A 17,484-nucleotide genomic window follows, 5' to 3' on the forward strand; every position below is an offset into this window, starting at 1 on the left:
TCTGTTCATATCGAGCCCACCCAAGAAACCATAGAATACTTGCAATATGTACACAGCAACCTAAAGTCCTTGCCCCAGCCTTACAGGTACAATAATATCCTAGTATAACATCACCTTCATCTTCATCTACCATTCGATTATCTTCAATGTCTACTCGAAAAATTATCCATAATTGATAGCGAGTAGCATTTCTAAACCGAGAGTAGATTCTAATTGTTAAGAAGCCTGGTACATCTCTATTTAGATCAAGTTCGAAGACATCAGAACTTTCATGTTCGAATTGGTCTTGCACATACGATAGAGGTAATTCGAGTTGATATGGACCGAGGGTCAATCGGCGTAAATATTGTAAATCCAATCGAGGAAATTTTGGAACGTGTTCCTGATTTAAACGTTCCCACATGGTATTTCTTCTAGCAAGATTATGCTCAACTAACGCTTGAACTACGTTTACATCATTTAATCGAGTTCTAATCTCTCGTGCTAGGGCAACAGTCTTATCTATCATTAGAAGCGGTACTCGATATTTATTTATCAACGCTCCAGCAATTAAGTAAAAATCTCTTAAATATAAAACATGAGCTCTTGGAATAAGTCCGTCTGGAAACTTGTAAATGGATTTTACATGACCGTTTCGGGCTTCAACTACCCATCGTTGCATGGTCACCATGCGGATGCGATTAGTCATTTCAGTGGGGAGTTGACGATTGCCTTCAGTAAAAGGTGGCATGTGGATATTGTATCGTTGATTCTGCAAGAACTTGACTGCATCCCGATAACCTTGATCCACAATAAAAATGTCTCAATCTTGAAACCACTCATTAATGTTACTGACATCATTTTAAAACTGATCAATTAATATCGAGGCATCATTGTTTCTACCATCTGCAAAATACGGTCCTTGAATATCGAGAATGTAACCGTCAGGTGCAGTGACCATAACAGGCTTTACTAAATGACGTCCCTTGTGTACCGAGTAACTTTGTCTTAAGGTTCGGTAGTTTCCTGATTTTTCGATGTAACTATACGTTTCATCTACAATTGAAATGGCTTTTAAATCATTTGGATTATCATTATACAATTCATTTGCAAATGGAGTGACGTGCCGTGCGATATAATCCTCACAATTTATCGCTTCAAGACCAATGTTCTCACGTACAAATCGCATCATCATCGCTGTTCTAACTGTTCTAATTAAATCACTACTTCCCTGTCTACTTTCATAGTTAAATAAAATCTTTAGAAAATCATCAGCAAGTCCATGACGCATTTTACATAAAAAAATAAAAAGAGATTTTCTCGTTATTCGGTGGAAATTAACACCTCCAGGTGCAGGAAGACAAGAATCGAGTAAATCATCAAATTGAGCTTTCGATAAGGGTGTTAGATAAGTATAGTTTCTGTCGGTTAAAGAGTCAGGATCAAGGTAGTTCTCACGACCTCTTACAGCCGCTTCTCTTAATAGCGTAAAAAATCTACTAACTTCTATTTCAGGTAAAATTATAGGACGATTTAAATGTTGCAAGCGAGCATAGTATTCACATAAAAGAAAACCATTTTCATCAAGGTGTTGCAAGCAGATTCGAGTTGCTAGTGGAATGTAAATGCTTCTATCCAAATATATTTCTACGCGTGCCTCAATACTAAGCCGCTGCATATTATTATTTAAGCGATTACAAATCATACATGTTTCGGTAGATCTTTGTCTAAGAACCTGCAACCGAAGATGCTCAGGGTTTTGTAAGGCCTCTTGATCACGTGTAAGTAATAAGTCACAATTGAAACATACACGTGAAAGATAATCATTTATCTCAAGAGCTGGATGGTTAAGCTCCTCACGGTACGTTATAGCGATCCGCCTTTTTTCATGATTGAAGTTTCGCATAAATCGCGTGGTGCGAGGAGAAAAAGCTTCATCACATACATAACATACTACACGTCCCGCCATGTTTTATATAGAGATAGGATGGACAATTTTTTCCTGGTAACTCTAACTAATACAGTATTATTTTTGGTAAAATTGACATTGGGGTCAGAAATGAAATAATATTTGAAATTATTTTTAAATGTTTATTATGAAAAAATATAAAATATACAGGTGTAAGATCAAGAAATATTTAAGTAAATACATTAAAACTAGCGTAACATTAAGTAATCGCACTACTATATTTTGATATTAGAAATATATTTATTAAATCACTAAAAAAATATACTTCTAGATTTTAGAATCGTACAAAATCAGAGTGGTTTGATATATAACAAAAACGATGATTAAAAAGGCTATGCCTTCAACGCATCGAATGAAATAAATCCAATGAACTTCTGATCTTAGAAATCAACTGAAACACGTATCAGATGTGGAAAACAAAAACTGAAGTAGGACAAAATTAAATATGACATTACGATTTTTGTACTTTTGTATTTTTTCAAATTGTGATCTCCGTTTATGTAATTAAAAAATTAGTTAAAATAATGTGGATTGCAGTAAGTGAAATTCAAACTATTAGAACAATCTGAATCATATGCCCATGTGAGTTCGGTCTGAGCTATATACCGAGCTATATTTCTAGGCTAATAGGGGGCTTTTAAGGGCTACAATGGTCGGCCCCCTTTGCGCGTATTATTTTTTCTTTCTGCTCGTCTTCACAAATACTTTTTCGTTTGTGCGAATGTTTAAACGTTTGTGCTCGTTTGCGCGTATGTTTTTTCGTTTGTGCGTGTTTGTGCAAGTGTGTTTTTGTCTATGTTCGTTTGCGCGAGTGCTTAAGAGTTTTGTTACTTCATGAGTATGTATGACTACGTGTTGTTGTATGTATGGGTGTATATATGCTTGAGTTTGCTTCTTTCGTTTGTTCAATTATTTTACCAATTTACCTCACTCGTATACCTCCTGATCAACCGTTTCCCCTGATTAATCCCACTAGCATACTCCACTCGTATAGCCCCTGATAAACCCCACTAGTATACGCAACCCTGATCAGCCTCACCCCCTAATAAACGCCACTAATATACTCCTTGATCAACTCCGATCGTGGGGTTTATGAGGGGGTTGATCCAGGGGTATAGGAGTGAGGTTGATCAGGGGGTATGTAAATCAGGGGGTATGCGGGTGCGGTTAATCAGGAGGTATAAGCAAATATAGTTTGTTTCTGCGATCCAAAAAATATACATTCGATTTTTTTCAGATTCTTTTGTTGATTCACTGTGATTTGACCTTGACCTGACCTTAAACAACCCTTTCGGGTCAAACGTACCCCAGATTCGGATTTGACGACCCAAAAAACATGTAAATGTACTTTTTCACTTTGTTTGCAATGAATTTTATGGATTTGACCTGACCTGACCTTGAACCTGACCTGCTCGAGTGAAACGGACCCCGGATTCTGATTCATCGACCTCAAAAACGTATAGAAACGGTTCCTAGTCCAAGATTAATGCGATAACCTTAATTTGACCTTGATTTAATCTTGACCCCGAGGTAATCTTGGAGCCCATTGAGTTGTAGGGTTCAGGCCCATTAAAGTATTTATTTGAGTCATGTTAAACTGAAAATCAGGCCATATTAATGAAAACCCCAGTAATGAGTAGAACAAAAAGTGTATAGCACTGGTACCCTGTTATACTAACTTCAGCGGGCCCTATCTTGGGACCTATTGAGATTTGAGCTCTATGCCCATTAAGACATTTGTTCAGGTCGCCAAAATGAGTAACATATCAAAAATGCAGCCAAATTAAACGAAACCACTTTTCCCATAGGCGTCTTGCGGGGTTTTTTGTGTATAAATACGCCCACTATTGCACAGGCTGGCATTCACTTCTAGCCTTGCAAAGTGAGCGCATGAGTCTGAATAAACCTGGCTGATACCTAAGTTCTTTCTCTCATTGTAATTAACTGAGCAAGACTTTTCCTTTCCTATAATTCGAGCTCAACTTATACGAGGTGTATTCAAAAAATACCCGGAACTTCAGCGGTCCCTATCTTGGGAACTATTGGGAGACATTTGTTCAGGACGCCAAAATGAGTAACATATCAAAAATGCAGCCAAATTAACCGAAACCACTTTTCCCATAGGTGTCTTGCGGGGTTTTTTTCCCGCCTATTTTGCAGGAGCGTTTTCTTCGAGAAGTTTTCGAATATTCGAGAAACATTCGCGAATTTTGAGAAATGAGTTTTCTTAATTTACAAATAAATAAACATTAATAATGAGCTTTCAACACATGTGAACTTTACAGATTTCGTTATTTGTTGATTTAGTGTAATTTACAATTATCGCAAATAGTGTCGCCAAAAGTTATTAACTAATAAAGTTAATTAACGTAATATTACAATATTTAAAATAGAAAATTATTAAATTTTTACATAACTTTATAGTTTATTAATTTTAGAAGTATTTTCTAAAAAGAAATATTCAAATTAGTTAATAACATTTGAATTATAACAAATTTTCATATTTTTAACGGTTTTTTCTATAATCTTATAACGCAATTTTTAGATTAATTATCTAAGATTTCTAAATTATAAAGCTGTCATTATTAAGTATAAAATTAACGCTTGCGTTCTATATACAACTTATTGTTTAAATAAATTATTAATTGTTTATTTATTAATAACAGTTGTTATTAAGCTGTTATTAATGAAACCAATTCTTACTCATGTTCTTTTCTTATTCATGTTGCATATCGACTATTTACATTTTTCTAATAATTCATATTTTTAGTGTAATAAATAAATTAACTTTGCATATTAAAATTCATTATTATTTAATAATTTAACGCAGTTCGTATGACTATATTCTAAATCTACGTACTAAAATCTATATATGAAATGCTTTTTTATATTAAAATTATCTCTAATTAACATATTTTTCTTAAATAACAAAAATCATTATATCTATATCTATTACTTTGTGACGTCACGCTCCTTATTTTGGTTATGAAATTAGACTCTTGTACTAATACAATCGAATAATCGGTGAGGTGGCGCCGTTTAATGTGCTGATTTGAGTAAACAGATACATGCGTTTGACGGGTTGCAGTGATTCAGTAACATAATCAGCTAGCTCATAGATAGGACTGTTACATTACTGAGATTGAACTGTAGGCTTTTTTACCGAACTTTGTCTAAGGCTTAAGCTACATCAAGAAATACTGTACAATATTCATCTTTTCAAAGACTTTTCTAATTGATGCACGGAGAGAAGGATCAGCGTAAAAATTACGGTGACCGTCCCGTAAAGCAGGGACATCTACATCGTACTAGTAATTTGTACGTAGAAGCCCCAACAATAAGTACGAAGATGTCCCAGTGATTTTTACGTGATGAACAGTAATTTTTGTGTACTTGAATATTTACACAGAAAATCTTAAAGTTATTGCGCAGATATCTCCGCACTTTTTACCGAGTGTCCTGTAATTTTTACCCGTACACTTTGCGTGCTCAATGGTCACGTGGTCGGTCATGAGTCGTTCATGTGTTGAATGTTCCGACCGCTGACCGGCAACTGATTGCTTGCTTTTCAATATAAAATCTCTAAGTAAGTACATAATTGTAATAAAAGTAATTATTAACAGTAGTGTCGATAGTGTGCATCTTTGGATAAATAGTATTCTATAATACGTATTTCTGTCAGGTAACACGCACTTTTCTCGAATCTATTTCGTAAACATAACCTCTTGCATGCACTCATTATTTTTCTTGTTATTTATTTACAGAGTGTCGTAATGGTAATGGTTGACTATTATAAATCACCAGGTCGTTAATAGAATTTCATTTATCGCTATGTATATCATAGAATTTCTAACCTCTATCTTTGTTTGAAGGATCCACGACCTTGGCCGGCTGGACGTGAAAATCTTGTGAGTTTTTCAGATGAAAAGTTTTTTATTTTTAATTTACTATTTTTATTTTCTGCAGCCGTTATTTAGATTACTTAATGACAGTGTTGATGGGAAATCAGTTTTGTCAGTGTACAAGAAAGATGGACTGTTATATAAAAATAGTAGAAATTTGTTGTCAAGAATCATAATAAAAGAGGAAAAAGACAGAATTTTTGAAAATATAGTGATAGGTCAAGAGCCTGATCATTTAGAGAAGTTCATGTGAGTCAAAGATTGCAATAACAACAAAGTATTGAGTATTACACTATTCATATGATATGTAACTGATGGACTGATGTCGATTCTAGCATTTCTCCAGACACATTCAAGCGTTTAGCTCAATCAATTGTTGATCTTTTCCCCAGTGAATGTACTGAAACTTATTATATACCATACCATAGAGTGAATAAGAGAAAAATAAATCCATCGGGCACTCTATTTGATCACTGTGATTACACTAGAAGAAAGTTGAAAAGGATAGATTTGGTGGTTCGCAACCAGGAAGAAGATCCTTTAGCAATACCACGGCTTTTATTTAATGGTGAGTCATAATTGAATAATGAATAGTCTCTTGCATCATTGGGCATATACTCAGTCGAACATTGTTTATTATCAGAATAATTTTTATAGCATAGTAGTTTGAGAGTATAAGAAATTAACTAACAGAATTGCACTTGAATATTTTATACTGATTTCTGTATAGATCAAAACCGAGATGATATCGACTGGCTTTCTACGTACATTGAACCTGAAGAAGAAGTTGAGTTGAGATGGGAGAGAACTTTTCCTACTAGGTAAAATTTACTAAGACAAGAGAAATGTCCCATTCATGAATATTATGATAAATTCAGGTGTCTTCAGACAAGCCAAGGAATATCTATGGTAATGCATATTAATTCTATATAGAATACAGAACATGATTCAATTGGAGAGGATTATAATTTACATTTTACTAGTTGCTGTATGATTTCAATCGCTTACATCCTGGCCTAGAAGATCGTTTCTCACATAACTGGACCATTGTAAAACCTCATCTCATTCGCACAATACAAGGATCTATTGAAAAAATCAATAACGTCAATGATAACGCCTTAGCCAATCTTATACCTGCTTTATCTCCCAGTAAGTTACTCACAAAATAAATTACTTTGAAATTTACTCTTTGTTGTAAATGTACTGCAAGTAAGTTCTTAAGCCATGATATTAATTAATATCCAAAACCTATTGCTTTTCTCATAGGAAATGTGGATGCAGTAATTTTACATTTATTACCCTTATACATAATAAAAGGTACTAGAAAGAGGAACGGGACAAAAAATAGACCTAATGAAAACGAGCCTTAGAAGTTGACGATTGAAGAACGTAGGGAAGGTTTTTTTCTGCACAGCCAGGTTTTTTCAAATTATATTTTTTTGTTTAACCTAATCTTTAATTGTGATGATTGAAAAAATAATCACAACATTTATTTCAATTCGTAGATTGCAGCTGATATTCAACCATCGATTGGCAGATTAAAAGATAGATTAAAAGCAGCCAATTTGACTCTGCAACCGACACCGATTCTCGTTGAAGATCTAGTTAACATTAATTCAGCTTATATATCTGTTAACGAGACATTGTATAAAGTTGATACGACTTTACGAGCTATTGACTTGTGTTTCAAAATCATTGTTGCTCTTGACTGCGCTTATCCAGAGCGAGCTCTACCCTTCTGGCTATTTCTTCAAAGAGGATTGTATGACATCGAATTCGATACCGATGTAACTAATAATAGGTCTGTAAACTCATTAGTTGGCGAAGTGAAAAACATTATCAGGCAACACAACGGAAATGTCATTTAAATTATTCATTATATTTATTATGCTAACTTGTTCTTTATGTGTTGAATACTTCAACACCAATGAAGAATTTTTCAAACACGTCCAATATGTACATAAACAAGATGCTAATTTTTCTTGTGAAAAAAATTGCGGACGAATTTTTCAGAATTTTGACTCATTTCGCAAACATTTTCGACTGAAACATTTTCGTTATGTAAATCTCATAAATGTGATAAATGCAAAGCAAACGAAATGTGATACAATTGATAATAATCCGTTCTTAAATCTAGATTGTAGCAAAGTAAGGTGTCAACTAACTACCGATGTTAGTAATAATATAGAGTTCATAAAAAAGTCGACTGATGTGAATAGCACTATAGATAGTCTTTCCAAAGACACTAAAAAGTTATCAAATGAAAATGAATCTAACATTGTTACTCAAAAGATTAGTAATTTTAATAATGTTGATAATCCTAGTAATGTGAGTGATAGTATTCAAAATTTGACTGATGATTCTCTCGATACTAACTTGAATGTTACTTTTGAGGAAGTTGATAGTTTGAGTATCAATTCAGTGGATGAAAGTGATGCTAATGCTCATGACATTAGTTTTCATTCGAACAATTTAGCTGAAAGTAATAATGCTCGTAGTATTGAAAACTCGAGTAATATAAGTTTTCACTCTGTGCCATGCAGATCGTATAGTAAACAAAGGAAAATTGAGTTAAATGAAGGAGCACTATTTGCAGCTAAACTGTACAGTCATCCCGATGTCGCTCGCAGTAGAGCGCAAGATATTGTTCAAGATACCCGAGTATTAATTAATAACGTAACAAGCGCAATAAAAAAAGATTTACAAAAATCTCTAACAACTAGCGAAAATGATACTTTGACTTCGAAAATTAAAGACGTTTTTGCAAAACATGTTAATCCATTGATTGAATTATCAAGCGAATGGCGTAATTTTCGAACGTTTGAAGATTTAAACACGTTTATTAGACCATAGTCATATTCTCTTGGGGAAAGAAAGGAATTTATACTGCGTAATGGTATTCAAACCTTAGAACTAGTCAAAACCACAGCAGAATTCATTCCGTTGAGATACGTATTTAAATCTTTTTTTGAGATTCCTGGTGTATTTGAAAACACACTCAATTATATGAGCTCTTTATTGCAAAATAAAAAAATTATTTCAAACTTCATTCAAGGCTCATTATGGGCGGAGATCAGCAGTACTTTTAACGATAAAATTGTAATACCTTTATTCTTATACTTTGACGATTACGAAACAAACAATCCGTTAGGAAATCACAGAGGAATCGCAAAATGTGGTGCTATCTATATTTCTATTCCTTGTCTTACTCCAGAAATGCAATCAAAATTAGAAAATATTTTTCTATTTGTTCTGTTCAATACATTGGATCGTGCAGTTTTTACAAACAAAATTGTTTTTCAAAGAGTGATCGACGAGCTAAAGTTTTTGGAAGAAGAAGGTATAACTATCAATACATCAAATGGCCCAAAACAAGTTTACTTTGTATTATCTTTAGTCTTAGGAGACAATCTAGGTTTAAACCAAATTTTGGGATTTACAACTGGGTTTAATTCTAATATCTTTTGTAGATTTTGCTACATTCATAAAAAATATTTAAATACAGTATTTGATGCAAACCAGTGTAAACTCAGAACTGAACGCGACTATGAACAAGACGTACTTAAGAACGATAAAAAGTCTACAGGTATTGTGGAAGGATGCGTATTTAATGTGTTAAAACATTTTCATGTTACGAAAAATTTGTCTGTGGATGTAATGCACGACCACCTGGAAGGTGTGCTTCAATATGACTTATCACTTTTCTTGTATCAGTTCATATATGTGTATCAATATTTTACTCTTGATGTTTTGAATAGTCTTATTAAAGGCTTTCAGTATGGTCAAAGTAGAAACAAGCCTCCCGAAATAACTGAAGACCAATTAAAAAAAACATATTATTATGAGTGCATCAGAAATGCTATGTCTAATTAGGCATATTTGTCCTATGATTGGTCACTTGATTCTAGATAGTAAAAACGAGGAGTGGGATCTATTAAAACAGATTTGTGCACTCACTGAATTCTTTGTAAGCAGTGATTTGCCTGCGAATGCTGCCGAATTGTTTCGACGTAAAGTGGCTGATTATTTGAGGGATCTGACTAAAAAATTTCCTACGTGGCTAAAACCAAAACACCATTTTTTTATCCATTATTTCATAGTATTTTTGTTGGCGGGTCCTCCATGGAAAATAAGTTGTATGCGCTTCGAGAGCAAAAACCGAGAAGGGAAAACTATAACTAAAGTTTCTTTGAGTAGGGTTAATATATGCCATACGATAGCCGTGAAACATCAACTGCGATTTAATTATCGGTTGTTGGAAGAAATTGATTCAGAGTCCGTAGCAAAACCAGCCGAAAAATATACTACAATCTATAGCATCTCAGAATTTTTTTTTATTCAAAATTTACTTCCCCAAGATATGCGAAATTCGAAAAAAATTGTTCTAAAACACAATTTGAATATTGAAGGAAACAATGTATTAGTAGACTGTATTATAATGATTCCCAATGAATATGGACCAGAATTTTATTATGTTAAAAATATTATTTTCGAGGAAAGTAAATTCTTTGTAATATCGCATCACCTTTTAGATGTAAGTTTAGATAATCACACAAATTTATATGAAATACATTCGTTTGAATTTAGCTGGTCTGTATTAACGAATGAAGATTTGTATGGATTCACGGTATCTTATATTGCAAAAACCTGCGGAGGTAAAAATTTTATAATAAGAAATTGGTTTTAATTGTAAGACTTATCATCAAGAAAATAAATTACTGTTTCTGTAAGTTTCTTCAATTGTGTTACATTTATTCTTGTTCTTGATACTTCCATTTCAATAACCAATGAATTTGTTATTTTTTATTGATATTTTAAATCTATTTTAATTATTAATTATATCATCAATTCAAAAACTGCGCCTTTTTTAATCAAACATAACCTCTAATTTCGAGTTGGTTGAGTAATTGGAAATTTTACGGTGCTGTCCCGTAAAATTTACTAAGACTCAACCATACTTTTTACAAGCAACCCATTTATGTCCCAACATTACGGTGCGTCACTGTAATTTTTACTGGTACCATCTCCGCAATTTTTATAAGAAACTTCTTTCCGTGTGGTTTTACCCTATTAATTTTATTAATTTTATTTTACTTTCACATGATTATTATGTAATCCAAATTGATGCTGAGGTATTATATTTTATGTAATTTTTAAACTATTGTATTTTTTATTAAGATATGTGAAAGGATTAATATGAGTTAATTAAATTATATGAGAATATTTATTGACAAAGATTTAGTATGTCATCGACACACAGCATGATAGCTTGTAGTATACAATATCATTGATCGTTTGGTCTTTTATACAGCTTTTCTGCTGAGTTCCAGTTAGGCAACTCAGTACCTGTTGTATTCCAGGTCTTGCATCATACCTCTATGCATTACAATTATTTGGTATAACTTTAGTAGTATTCAAACATATTCACATACTTTTGATACGGCAGGAAATATACTGACAGGAAATATACAGAATAAAAGAAGTTCGAATAGATTTCCTGGTGTTGGAATTAATATTATTTTCTATATTTCCATTGAATGGTACATTACTGATTCAAGACATTCACTGATTCCTGCTCGGATCAAGTCGCTAAGCGTACCCCGGCTGGAGCTTTGCGCTGTATTGCTGTTGGTAAAATTGATTCTAGCAGCGATACCATATCTAATCCCTAATTGGATTTAGTTGCCTAATTGGAACTCAGCAGAGTCTTTTGCTGGTCAGACTCCGCAATGACTCTGGCTTGATTGAACCTTTGTGGCCAATCGAGTGAGTTCTCTTAGTGAGAAATCTACAGTTTTGTTCCCCAGGCAACGTGAAGTTAAACTAAGTCTAAAGATATCTCCTTCCGTCACCTCCGAGACTGCACGCTTTGGTGGTCTGGACCCGCCTGACTCCTCAAGGACTGGTCCACATGGAGCCCTCCCCCGCTGGAAAGCAGGGCTTCTGAACAAGTGCTGCTTCTCAATAGATGCGAAGTAACGTGCACAAGGCAGTGCGAGGATATACCCGGTGTATCTGATTCTAAGGACGCATGTTAGAATAATAGATGGCTCTCTTGCCCGCTTCATGGCTCAACCCTTCCAGGTCATTTTCGCGTACGGCTTAGACTATGCCGGATCATTTCCAATTCGGCACAGCAATGGACGCGGTATAAAATCCACCAAGGGATACGTAAAATATAAGCATCTCTGTTCGGATAACGAAGAGCTAATTTAGTTACTTCGTGCAATATAATTCATCGGCTCTGAAGATCTATGATCTTTTGTCAGCGCTTTAACTTATTTCGATATTTAGATCTTCACAAACACAAGCAATGTCTTTCAATACCAAGTTGCTAGATTTTCTTCCATCTCTGAATATAAAATATAGGTTAGGGCCGTTTTTAAGTTCTGCGTTAGTATTATTAGATCGAGTCAATGTATTGTCAAACTCTGTCAATGTTAATGTTGTGAAAGAGAAATTGATAGTTATATTGATATAAATATTAGTATTTATCAAAGAATACTCTTTTATCATTGACATTTAGTTCTTTAATGCATTTGATTACAAGTCGTTCGCAAAACTTCCGCTTATTTCTAGAATTATTGAGTATTTTATTAATGTATTATAACGGAGTAATCCGGCTGAAACCAATAAGACTGTCCATAGCTGTCCGTACGAAATATTTAAAGAGGGAATTCTGAAGTCACGAATACTTCCACGACTGAATAGTGTTTAGACGAAACTAAATTCGGAATACGGAGAGAGTCGGATTTGAAATACTGTGACACCAGCTTATTATTAGGGCATTTATTTATTAAATTATTCGATACCGATACATACATACAGCTAATTACTAAATCATAATTTCCTCATTAATACAAGAACTAAGTAGCCTCGTATTATTCATATAAGAAAAAAAAAACTAAATTTATAAAATTTATTTATACATGCGCGCGTGCGCAGGAAGGGATTGATGGCAATATTTCGTCGCATACTTAAAGGAAGGGCGCTCAAACATGCAGTGAGAGGGGGGGGAGCACGATATCGACTTAGTTCGAAGCTACTGTCATTCCTGACGCTGATCGTTGCCTTCCTTAATGACTTGCTGCTTCTCCGCTCTCGTTGTTCCTACTTGTCATTGCCTTTCACTTATTTCTAAAAAAATAAAGCCGCCTTACTTTGATTCGAATCACAATTTTTCGCCGCTCTCAACAATTGTTGTATGGGCATCGTTAACGCGCAATTTTTAATTCCGATTTTTCACACGCACTGGTGTCGGGAATACTAATAATATAGTAATATTACTTATGATGTAAGTAATAGTATCACAGGGCTGTACTATGCCGAATTATTGGGCCCATTTGGCGAAGAAAAAAGTGTTCTTCCACCATGACAACGCACCGGCTCACACCTCCGCCGTCGCCATGGCCAAATTAGTCGAATTAGGCTACGAACTGCTACCCTATCCACCGTATTCTCCAGATTTAGCCCCGTGCGACTTCTGTTTGTTTCCAAACTTGAAAAAGTCATTCGCCGGGCAGAAATTTGAGTCGAATGAGGAGGTAATCGCTGCCACGGAAGCCTACTTTTCAGACCTCGAGGAAACGTATTTTTCAGACAGGTTAAAGAAGTTGGAGCATCGCTGGGCCAAGTGTATCGAACTAAAAGGAGACTATGTTAAAAAATAAAATACCACTTTTCCAAAATTTTCGTTTTTCTTTTGTAGGCTAATTACTTATCGGACCACCCTCGTATATGCATCCGTCCATCCTGGCATGGCGCGCGAACATCGACGAAAGTCCAACGGAGAGCATTGGCTTAGCTGTAATTCTTCGTTACAGTATTTAATTTTGTAATGAACTATTAGATTTTTTTTGAACATGATATTATATATAATTAAGACATAAGTATGTGGTTCGATTTTCGATTGATACTAATTTGAATTCTGGTAGCAACGTGTTTGTCAGAGTACTGATTCTGTAACCAAGAGTTAATGTAACTGCTCGATTCTGAATATTTTGTAGTTTATTAATAAGTTCGACTTGAGATAAATAATAAATGAGTAACTGAACTAGACCTAATTGCCTCGTTGGTAGAAGTATTCCAGAGAAAATGTATGCCTCCACCAAGGCAGCGGATCCTTCCGTCCTTGCTTCCTAGAGTCCTTAGAATTTTTAAATCGATTTTGTTGTCTTGATTTTTTTTTGAGTTTAGTGTTGTCGAATTATTTCTGCGGAGTAAACAGTAAATAGAAAAAGATAGTGGACGCCTGCTACGTGAAAGTATTTTAGTGGTGGGAATCGTAAGTTGTAACAAACATTAGAGATACTGTAACGGCACAGCGTTCCATATCGTTACTTTCAGTGACGGCGCAACTTATTGTCAATTCGATTCAGCTGAATCGTTAGCCATATGGCCAAATGTAAATAAGATAATTAGTTGAAATACATACTTCAATTACTGCTTTCGGTAGACTGCTAATTAAAATTAGAGGAAGGTAGAAGAGGTATTCTTTTTGTGACTAAGGAGTTACGAGTTTAATTTCTAGTTTAGTTATTCTATAATTTAGTTGAAAGGATTTGTTATCACGTATTATTTCAGCTATGTGTCACGAAAATTCTGAGTATATGCTGCTTAAATTTTGTTAGAAATATGTATATAATAGAGAGATTGGGCAAAAATTACGCTCATTTGGACAAAATGCAAATTTTTGATCTAGCAATAACGATTTTACTACAGGGTATATAGTACTATAAGGTTTTCTAAAATATTAAAATGTGTATAAAAATAGTCAAAAAAATATGTCACTAAATGTAGAATGCTATATTAATATTTAAAATAACTTGAAGCTATGGATTCTTGTGTCGGTTGAACCTATGTGGAATAACAGGGTTGTTGTCTTAGTTCTAAAATAGCATTAAAATGATCTATTACAATGGAACATAAATGTTTTAAAGGTTCATTTTTGATATTCTTTATAATTCTCAAAAATGTATAGTTATTATTATATTTAATTTATTCTATATTATTTTATAATTTTTTTTAAATTTCCAGATGTTAGCAGTCAACAGAATTCGGGAATTGAATATCTTTCGGAAATACAATACTATGCTCTATCAAATCAAAAAAAATGTCATTATCGATCTACTGCAACGAGTCCTCTTCAACCTCTCACATTTAATGTGCAAAGTACATTAGATAATGTATGCTCTACCCGTCTTTATGACGAATTCGAAAGTGAAGATGATCTTGATAGAGAGGATATAAGTTTTAATCTAGACGCAGGTTAGTGTATATCATTTTATTTTTGTAACACATTTATTGTTTATATTCTTGAAAAATGCTATAAAATTAAATGGTTTATGAAACAGCATTGTTTAATCAATAGTAATTATATTTTGCAATACTCCATAATATTTTATTTCTAAACATTTTGTTGCTTTTTTTTAGTAGATTAAATATAATTTTTGTGACGGAAAATAAAGTGTTTCAGGCGAGTAACAAAATCTTCCAAAAAGATACTTGAAAACACAAAAAAGTGAACAGATCATTTATAGATGCTGAAAATAATGTACCATAACGTTTACAAAAGTGCTAAATTCGTATATGACGTCTTTGTTTTTTTAATTTGGTGCATATTCACAAATATATCAAAAATGAAAAAAAAAAAAAAGAATATTTGATTTCCAGTTTTGTAATCGCTGTGACTAAGCGAAAAATCGGAATATCATTTCCAAAATTATATGGCATATTCTTACACTAATTACTAATGCAGTGAAGTTCATCCGAAATTTGCAATACATTTTCTAGTCGGACAGGAAATTTTGGAAAATTTTTTACTCCTTATCTAGACTTTGTGTATATTTTTATCATTATTACTTTATTATTTATTGGAAAAAGTAAGTATCGATTACATAGGCCAACAGTTTTAAGAACCTGAAACTAGACACAAGTTATTTAATAGATTTTCATGCGCTGATTCCGAAACTGGGCTCAGAATTTCTCTATCACCCTTGGTTTTCCAGATATCTTAACCTAAAAGCGTCAAAAACACGCTTTTTTGCTATATTTGACCACCCGTATAAAGAATTTTTTTGTTTATTTCTGACCACAATTCCTAAAAGAGTAAATCTTGGGCTACAAAAAGGACTGTTCAAAATTAATTTTACAATTTTTTCAACGGAGATATGGTTGTTTGTAAAATGTTGAATTTGAACATTCTTCTATAGGCTTATAATAACACGAACTGTATATCGACTTGTGCAACAATTTCACAATATTATAAGACAAAATATGATAAAAGTTCCAAGATTATTACTACATCATAAAGAAATAAGATTAAATTTTGCTAGATTTAAACGAATGATAACTAGAAAATGGTAAATATATAAGATTTTTTAATCAAAAGTAAATTTTTAATTATTTATAATTTTGAAGGTAATTTTTTCTGATGAAAAGGAATTTCACCTTGATGGCCCAAATAATAATCATTTACTCTAGAAGGATTTACGTAAAGAATCCAAATACTCTTGGCAATTTTGGCGACGGAAGCTTGGTGGTGTGGGGAGCTTTCAGTTCCCTCGGAACATTGCCTTTGTCTTTTCCCTCATGTAAAATGAATTCTTCAGAGTATATGTCTGTATTACCAGACAATTTATTATCCTATCTGGACAATAATAAGCAATTAGAGCTAGTTTTTTAGCAAGACAATGCAGCGATACATGTAAGTCGAGAAACCAATACTTGATTTAACGATAATGACATTATATAATGAATCTTATGGAAAATTTTCGGGGCCTTCTATAGTACCATCCTTAGATAGCTTGTAGCTATAGTTTCAGCCCGATCGCCATGTTAGTTTAGATTTGAGAGCACCCTGAACAAGACGCCTCTGTATTTTTCTTAAAAATGGAAAAGCTGGGAAATCATGCTATCATCAAATATTTCTATTTAAAGGGGTTAAAGCCGAAGGAAATCAAAGAAGAGATGGACTCAACACTGGGGACATCCTCCCCATCATATTCAACCATTAAGCAGTGGGTTTCCGAGTTTAAAAAGGGTCGTATGAACACCTCTGATGAGCCTCGCTCAGGACGCCCTGTTGAGGTCACAACTCCAGATATGATCGAAAAAATCCATCAAATAGTGCTGGAAGACCGCAGATTAAAAGTGCGTGAGATAGCTGAGACCTGTAAGATGTCATATGAACGTGTGCAAAATATTTTGCATCAAATTTGCATATAGAAAAGCTCTGTGCAAGATGAGTGCCGCGTTTGCTAACAGTCGACCAAAAATTGATTCGAAAAAACATATCTACCGCCAATTTAGCGTTGTATAAGCTTAATCCAAGCGAATTTTTGCGTCGATTCGTAACCGTTGACGAAACTTGGGTCCACCACTACACCCCTGAAACCAAAGAATAGTCCAAACAGTGGATTGGACCAGGGGAACCAACTCCAAAGAAGGCAAAAACAATTTTTTCGGCGAACAAGGTTATGGCTACTGTTTTTTGGGATGCAAGAGGTATTATAAACATTGATTACCTTGAAAAGGGTGAAACTATCACTGATCAATACTACGTAGACTTATTGCAACGTTTGAGCCATGAGGTGAAAATTAAACGACCTCATCTGGCGAAGAAAAGAATCTTGT

At 33.9% G+C, this 17,484-nt stretch overlaps 1 protein-coding gene across 4 annotated transcripts in view; it reads left to right on the top strand.

The window, feature by feature from the left end:
* LOC131672143 (uncharacterized) overlaps positions 1–17,484 on the top strand; it is a 984,265-nt gene that overhangs the window by 273,295 nt on the left and 693,486 nt on the right. For all 4 annotated transcript variants that reach the window (XM_058949194.1, XM_058949184.1, XM_058949166.1 and 1 more), the window contains one exon: positions 14,887–15,117. In XM_058949194.1, the coding sequence (XP_058805177.1) occupies positions 14,887–15,117 (231 nt within the window). The remainder of the gene's footprint in view (positions 1–14,886; positions 15,118–17,484) is intronic.

Source organism: Phymastichus coffea, unplaced genomic scaffold (genome assembly GCF_024137745.1).
Source record: "Phymastichus coffea isolate CEN01 unplaced genomic scaffold, Cenicafe_Pcof_1.1 PCOF00011, whole genome shotgun sequence".
Classification (NCBI taxonomy): Eukaryota; Metazoa; Arthropoda; class Insecta; order Hymenoptera; family Eulophidae; genus Phymastichus; species Phymastichus coffea.